The sequence below is a fragment of the Bison bison genome, unplaced genomic scaffold (genome assembly GCF_000754665.1).
Source record: "Bison bison bison isolate TAMUID 2011002044 unplaced genomic scaffold, Bison_UMD1.0 scf7180017863978, whole genome shotgun sequence".
Lineage (NCBI taxonomy): Eukaryota > Metazoa > Chordata > Mammalia > Artiodactyla > Bovidae > Bison > Bison bison.
In genome coordinates, this window is record NW_011494550.1 from 595587 (window position 1) to 603175 (window position 7589).

The 7589-nt window shown below is 54.4% G+C and overlaps 1 protein-coding gene across 1 annotated transcript in view; it reads left to right on the top strand.

Annotated features, from left to right (window-relative positions):
• Nucleotides 1-6402, top strand: part of RASAL3 (RAS protein activator like 3) — a 12259-nt gene extending 5857 nt beyond the window's left edge. The window contains exons 10-19 of the mRNA XM_010834001.1: nt 3-155; nt 493-637; nt 889-1033; nt 2147-2383; nt 2471-2672; nt 2778-2896; nt 3920-4310; nt 4594-4751; nt 5247-5310; nt 5417-6402. Coding sequence (XP_010832303.1) covers nt 3-155; nt 493-637; nt 889-1033; nt 2147-2383; nt 2471-2672; nt 2778-2896; nt 3920-4310; nt 4594-4751; nt 5247-5310; nt 5417-5560 — 1758 coding nt within the window. The 3' untranslated portion in view covers nt 5561-6402. The remainder of the gene's footprint in view (nt 1-2; nt 156-492; nt 638-888; nt 1034-2146; nt 2384-2470; nt 2673-2777; nt 2897-3919; nt 4311-4593; nt 4752-5246; nt 5311-5416) is intronic.
• Nucleotides 6403-7589: the final 1187 nt, after the last annotated feature.

Below are 7589 nucleotides of genomic sequence, written 5' to 3' on the forward strand. Positions count from 1 at the left end.
TGCTGCCGTCGGAGCGCTACAAGGAGCTGGCGGAGTTCCTCACGTTCCACTACGCGCGCCTCTGCGGGGCTCTCGAACTCGCGCTGTCCGCTCAAGCCAAGGAAGAGCTGGCCGCCGCCATGGTGCGCGTGCTGCGGGCAACCGGCCGGGCTCAGGTGCGGCGCCGCGACGGGACGAACCCGGGTGACCAGGGGCTGACCGATCGTGTGCTCCAAGGGGGGAGTTGGCGGGGACCAGCACCAGAGTGGTACTTTCGAGGGGCGGGGCACCGTGAGGGGTGGGGTCTGAACTGAGCTTCTGCACCGTGAGACCCAAGTTTCTGCTTTGATGCGGAGGTTCCCGTTTAGTTAAGAACCCCAGCAGCGAGGCCAATGGGCCTGGGCAGCAGCTGCGAGGGGCAGGGCCTGTGCCCCAAAGGTGAGGGACCCGCCAAGAGCAGGGATTCTCACGACTCAGTCCGCGCCCAGCTCAATGTAACCCCACTATGCCTAGGCCTTGGTGACAGACCTGGGCACCGCAGAGCTGGCACGCAGTGGAGGCCGTGAGGCACTGCTGTTCCGGGAAAACACATTGGCCACCAAGGCCATCGATGAGTACATGAAGCTGGTGGCACAGGATTACCTCCAAGAGACGCTGGGTGAGCAGAATGGGGCAGGGGTCAGAAGCTTAGTTGAGCCCGCTAGGGCAACCCAGGAGAAATCTGAGAACCCTTGGGTAAACTTGGATTCTGGTAGTGGGTGATGCCCTGGGGATGCTGGGATTCTAGAGCGAACTGGAGGTTCCCCAAGATTTTAGGTGCCTCCGAAGTAGGTTGGAGATGGAACTGGAGGCTGGGTGCTGTGGGTTGTGGTCATGGTCCAGGCCCTCTCTGGTTGTGCTGGACTGCAGGACAGGTCGTGCGGCGTCTCTGTGCCTCCACCGAGGACTGTGAGGTGGACCCCAGTAAATGCCCAGCCTCAGATCTGCCCCAGCACCAGAGCAGACTGCGAAACAGCTGCAAGGAGGTCTTTGAGAACATCATCCACTCCTACAAGTGAGTGTCAGGGCACCACTGCTACAAGTGAGTGTCAGTGCTCTCAGTCACTATGCTAGCTCTGACTCCAAATTAAGGTTTCCAGATAAAATATAGGATGCCCAGTTAAATGAGATACCATATTTGTGACATACCTTTTTATACTTAAAAAAAGTATTCAATTTTTTAAAATCTGAAATTCAACTTTAACTGTTTTTCCTAAAGTTTTATTTGCTAAATCTGGCAACTCATTCCAATGTCATGCTACTTAACCCCAAGTAACATAGGACCTGATTCTTTGTCTTCTAGACTACAGGTGACCCCATACCCTAATTCCATGCCTCCTGACCCCAGTTAACATAGGGTCTCAATCCTACTGGGGCTTCCCTGGTAGCTCAGATAGTAAAGAATCTGCCTGCAATGCAGAAGACCCGGGTTTGATCCCTGGTTTGGGAAGATCCCCTGGAGAAGGGAATGGCAACCCCACTCTAGTATTCTTGCCAGGAGAATTCAATGGACAGAGGAGCCTGGCAGGCTTCAGTCCATGGGGTTGCAGAGTCAGACAGGATTCAGCAACTAACGCTTTCATTTTCACTCAATCCTATGATCTCTGATTCCAGTAATGCCATACTCCCAATCCCATGATCCCTGACTTTAAGTAACCCTGTATCCCAAATCCCATGTAACTAGAATTCCTAGGCTTCCAATTCCTTGACCTCTGACCCTAGGTTAACCTGTGTGCCTAATCCCATGTCACCTAGGACATCAATCTCATGATTTCTGAATCTAGATGACTCTGTGACCCAATCTTATACTACTTCATATTATGTACTCTGTCTGGCATCCCAGTTTCATATCCAGTTATAGCTGGACATGAAGCTCATGACTTCTGTCCTCCTGTGAACCTATACCCCCAAATCTAAGATTTCTGACTCCAGAAGTCACCACAATGAGTATACCACCAACAAGCCCTGACCCCAAGGAGACCTATAACCCCAACCATCATTATCCCCAACGTCTTCTATCCTGGAACTTAGCATGCAGGCATCTATTGACCCCAACCTTAGGATTTCTATCATCCATGAACCTTATGCTCATATCTTTCCCCTCTGACTATTGCCTCTTCTCTCCCAGCTGGTTCCCAGCAGAGCTGGGCACTGTGTTCTCAGGCTGGCGAGAAGCATGCAAAGCACGTGGCTCTGAGGCACTGGGGCCCCGACTCGTATGTGCCTCTCTCTTTCTGCGGCTCCTGTGTCCTGCCATTCTATCACCCAGCCTCTTCGGCCTAGCACCAGAGCACCCGGCACCTGGCCCAGCCCGCACCCTCACACTGATTGCCAAGGTCATCCAGAACCTTGCCAACCGTGCTCCGTAGGTGCTGGGAGGCTGGGTAGCCACACTGGGGCGGTGGGGGTGGCAGATGCTGGACCTGACCCGCCCACTTGGGCTCTGATGCAGGTTTGGTGAGAAGGAAGCCTACATGAGCTTCATGAACACCTTTCTGGAGGATCATGGACCTGCCATGCAACATTTCCTGGACCAGGTGGCCACGGTGGATGCAGACACAGCACCCAGTGGTTATCAGGGCAGCAGTGACCTGGCCCTCCAGCTGGCAGTCCTGCATGCCCAGCTCTGTACTATCTTTGCTGAACTTGACCAGGTATGGCCTGAGCACAGAGCCCAGAACATGAGGTAGGGAGGCAAGAGAGTAGGGGTCTCTGGTCCTGGAGAGTTTGCTCAGCATCCTCCCTGCATGCTTTACCAGGCCACCCGGGACAACCTGGAACCGCTGCCCACTATCCTGCATGCCATCGAAGAGGGCCGACCTGTACCTGTGACTGTGCCAATGTGTCTCCCAGCACCCCGCACCCAGGGCCATTCCAGGTATCTACTTGCCTCAAGTCTGACCTGATCCAGTTCTGATGGGTGGGAGTGGGGGAAGGGCCAAAGGCATGCACAGGGTCAGAGGTGAAGACAGGATCATGTCAGGGATCAGAGACAGGGTCATGTTCATCATCAGAGACATTGTAGGATGGAGGTCAGAGGCTAGAGACAGGGTCATCTTGGGGGTCAGGGAGAGGCTCACAGTGCCATCAGAGAGGGGGGCATCAGGTCAGATTGGACTCTGAGGTGGGGATTAGGCATTGCAAAGAGAGGGTCAGAGAGATGTCTAGGGTCAGAGAAAGTGACATTGTCACTTTCAGCAATGAGGGGCAGATCTCAGGTCAGGCCCAGGGGGAGATGGGGTCAAAGTTTATGGCAGAGTCATTTTGGGGGTCAGAAGTCAGGGATCATGTTCTTTCAGAAGGCAGAGACAGGTTCAGTTGAAGGTCAGAGGTTGGGGACAAGATTGGGAAGGAAGAGGGTAGAGTTTTGAGCACAGGTCAAGCTCCAGGGGGCTTCCCAGGTGGTGCTAGTGGTAAAGAACCTGCTTGCCAATTCAGGAGATGTAAGAGATGCAGGTTTGACCCCTGGGTTGGGAAGATTCTCTGAAGGAGGGCATGAGAACCCACTCCGGTATTCTTGACTGGAGAATCCCATGGACAGAGGAGCCTGGTGGGCTACAGTCCTTAGGACTGCAAAGAGTCAGGCAGGACTGAAGTGATTTAGCATGCAGACAAGCTCCGGCAGATTGGAAGTAGAGATTACACAGAGGCTCAAGTCAAGGGTAACACCGTGTCAGAGCTCCGGGACAAGGCTAGAGAGGAATCAAAGATTAGATTGAGGTCATAGAAGGGACAGTATTATCGGAAGTCCAGGACAGGATCAGAAGTCAAAATGGGATCCCTTCAGTCACAGGGCTTGCAGAGAAGTAAAAGATCAGGGGTGGAGTTATTTCTGGTGGAAGGTAGAGGTGGGGTCAGCTCAGAAACCGGTGGAAGTCTGAGCTCCCCATCCCACCCCCAGCATCTCTGCAGGGGAGAAGCCTGGCTTTCTGGCCCCCCGCGACCTCCCCAAGCACACCCCTCTCATCTCCAAGAGTCAGTCCCTGCGCAGCGTTCACGGCGCAGGTAGTTGGGCCCGGCCGCGGCTGGAGGAGGAACAGCCCCCTCGGCTGCCTCGGCCGGTAAAGCGCACTCAGAGTGTCCCGGCTGGCCGCCCCGCTCGCCGCCGCCCGTCTGCCGGACCGCGGCCGCGACCCAAAGGCTCCCTACACGCGGGACCCGCGCCCCGCGGCCGGCCCTGGACTGGAGCCTCAGCATCGCTGCCTCGGAAGCCGTCGGTGCCCTGGCAGCGCCAGATGGACCAGCCAAGAGACAAAGACCAGGCGCTGGGCACCCACCGACCCGTGGGCAAGGTGAGGTGTACAGCTCAGGTCTGCGCATAGAGTGGGGAAACAGGATTGGAAAAAGACTGAAAGATAGGCAGGTCTCGGTTCAAACACCGAGCTTGCTGTGGTCTGTGATTCAGACCTAACCCAACCCTCTCTGAGCCTCAGTTTTCCTCTTCTGTACAATTAGAGCGTCATTACCCCATAGGGCGGTTAGGAGGAAGAGCAAACGGAACAGGGAGGTCAGTCAGTGTCCGTGGGGAGAAGGGGCAGGACAGTGGCTCAGGTTACAGTTGCTCCCTCCCCACAGCTGGCGGAGCTTCAGTGCGAGGTGGCTGCCCTGCGTCAGGATCTGAAGATGCTGTCCGGCCTCGTGGAGTCACTCAGCACCCACATCCGTTCCTTGAGCGAGCAGCAGGAGCAGCTTCGGACCCAGCTTCAGCTCCTGGATTCCAGGCTCCGAGAAGGGTAAGCCCCGCCCTCTCTATTAGCTCCGCCCCAGGCGGCCTTGCTAAAGAGAAATCGGCTCAGGCCCCGCCTCCCAGTAAAGCCACCCAAATCACGCCTGGCACGGCCACGCCCCCTCTGTAAGACCCGCCCCTACACATCTAAGACCCGCTTCTTGGTCACCTCCATCCACCCCAAGTCGCTGGGAGGTCCTCTCGAGCAGTCCCTCAGTCAGCTCCTTCCAAACAAGTTGGGACAGACCCGCTATCTCTTAGTCTGGGCCCGCCCCTATCCTGCTCACGACCTCACGCAGGACTGGTTGATTGGTCCTTTCATCGCAGCCAGTCCAGGTTCTAATTCCGCAGTCCCTTCTTGAAATGTATCTAGGCCCCACCCCCAGGCTGGATAAACCCCACCTCCATCTCAAGCTCCGCGCCAGAGTCCCTGACTCCAACCAGGAGCTCTAGGGGAGTCTCTCAGCCTCTGACTCTTTCCTTTCACCCGTAATTCCTACAGGACCGCGAAGTTGGATCCAGGGCGCGATCGTTCAACCAATGAGGGCCACAGGCTGAAAAGTCTGGTGAGACCCATGCCCTAGCCCTGGGACAGATTTAGGCTGGGTGAGGGAACGCGAGTTGGGATGCAACCCTCACCCGGCTCTGAGTCTACTGCCGCTGCCTCCCCAGGAGTGCCGACTAGCTGAGATAGAGAGTACTCAGGCCCAGCTGAAGGATACCATCCAGAACCTGCAGCTTCTTCCCAGGACATCGGAGTCCCAGAGCCAGCCCGTGCCCCTCAAAGCTCCCTGCATCAACGGAGACACCACTTGAGTTGCCCACTCGGCCCGATGTGCTTTGGGAGCAGAGAGAAAGCCGTCTAAGGGGCCTGTCCACCCCCTGCCTCAAACCCACGTGGCCTACAGTAGGGAGTGGAGCTGTAGGTACCAAACAGTCTGGCACTATCAGGTTCCCCAGTAAAATCTTGATTTCAGTAAAAATCGATGGTTTTTTTGCCCCTGAATTTTGCCAATCAGAAAGCAAACTCCATCCCCTCAATCCAGCTCTCTCAAACTCTCCCCTAAATTGCAGGTCTCAGGGGAGTGGGGCGATGCAGGGAGATTCTCATGAGCTCTGTGACCTTAGTCCCTCACTTTTCTCAGAGCCTTGATCTCCTCATTTGTAAAATTGATTTAAAGTTCCTTATACAGTAAAAGACCTAGAGTTTAAAATGTTTGATAAAAGGTATCGGTCATTGTTAGGGGTAGCAGTTGATTCTCAGTAAAGCCCAGATCTCATCTCCACTAATTTCCAGGTCTCGGATGAGAGCATCTTCATAACACTCCAATTCCAACATTGGCTCCTTGATTCAGTGAGGGCGTGGGTCTGGGAGACAGATGAAAGGAGTGGGTAGATATGTAGAAAGTTAAGCTCTGTGTGTGGTGGTTGAAAAAAATGAATGGGCACTTGAATCATGAGTGGGTAAATGGGTGAGGATGAGGGTGGATAGGACAATAGGCAGATGAATAGGTTAGCATTTGCTGGATGTTTGTCCTGGTAGGTGAGTAGTTGAGTAGGTGGTTAGCTGGGATGGGTATGTCTGTCTGGAAAAGGCCTGGTTCATAGTAGGAAATAAATATTTGAATTAAATGAGCAAGCAGTTATATGTACTGCATGTACATTTGTTGAGGTCTCCTGAGACTCTCAGGCTGGGCAGTGGGGAAACAATAATGAACTCCACAAACAGACTCTTGTACTCATGGAGCTTACACTCTAGTGGAGAAGACAAACATGCAATTGATGGATAGGTGTTTGGGTGACTATCTTCCCTGGTGGCTCAAATGGTAAACTGTCTGCTTACAATTCGGAAGACCCGGGTTCATTCCCTGGGTTGGGAAGAGCCTCTGGAGAAGGAAATGGCAACCCACTCCAATACTCTTGCCTGGAAAATCCCATGGACAGAGGAGCGTGGTAGGCTACAGTCCATGGTGTCACAAAGAGTCGGACACAACTAAGTGACTTCACTTTTGGGTGACTGGATGAAAGGATTATGAAAGGATTATGTGCAGAGATGGGTGGATGTTTGCTTGGTTGTATGGATAAGTAGGTATTTACATTGGTAGTGGATGGATGAGTAGGTAGATGGGAGGTGGATGGTCATTGAGTGAGTGAGTGGATGGATGGGTGGATAGATGAATGGATGGATGGATAGGTGGTGGGAGAGGTGGACGGCTAGGTGGTTAATCGACTGGATTGGTAAATGAGTTGTTGGGTGTGTGGGTGAATGGGTGGAGAGATGAATGGGTAGTTTGGATATGTGGATGGGTGATGGGTGGGAGAAGTAGCATTGTGTACATTATGGGGTCGCCTTGGCAACTGTGATCTTGGGGGTTGGGTGGAAAGGGGGGCTTTGCACTGGGGACCTAGGCCAGCTCTAGGGGCATGAAAGTACTGAAGTCCAGTGTAGGTAATGGGGAAGGAGGAAACGAGCTTGTGGTTGGAAGGTAGCAAGGGTCTGAAGGCTAGGGATTGGCCATGTGGAATCCTCAATGACCTATGAATGACCCATGGGGGAACTTCTCTGCCCCCTCCCACTCTTCTGGTGCTATTAGCGGGCCTAGCGTTGGAAGAACCAGTGGGGTGATGAAGAGCCATTGGGGACAGGAGGACAAGAGTGTTGTCATGGTAACAGAGCCTCTCCCTGGACTCTCAGGTCGCGCGGGCCCTTTAAGGGTCACCCTTCTGGCCACTCCCAAAATGGCGGCGCGCCTGCTGGCTGCCCCCCCACCGGGGTGGCGCGGGGGGGCGCCCCGGACCTCCCCATCATGGCGGCGCGGCGGGGCTGTCGCGCTGAGGTCACGGC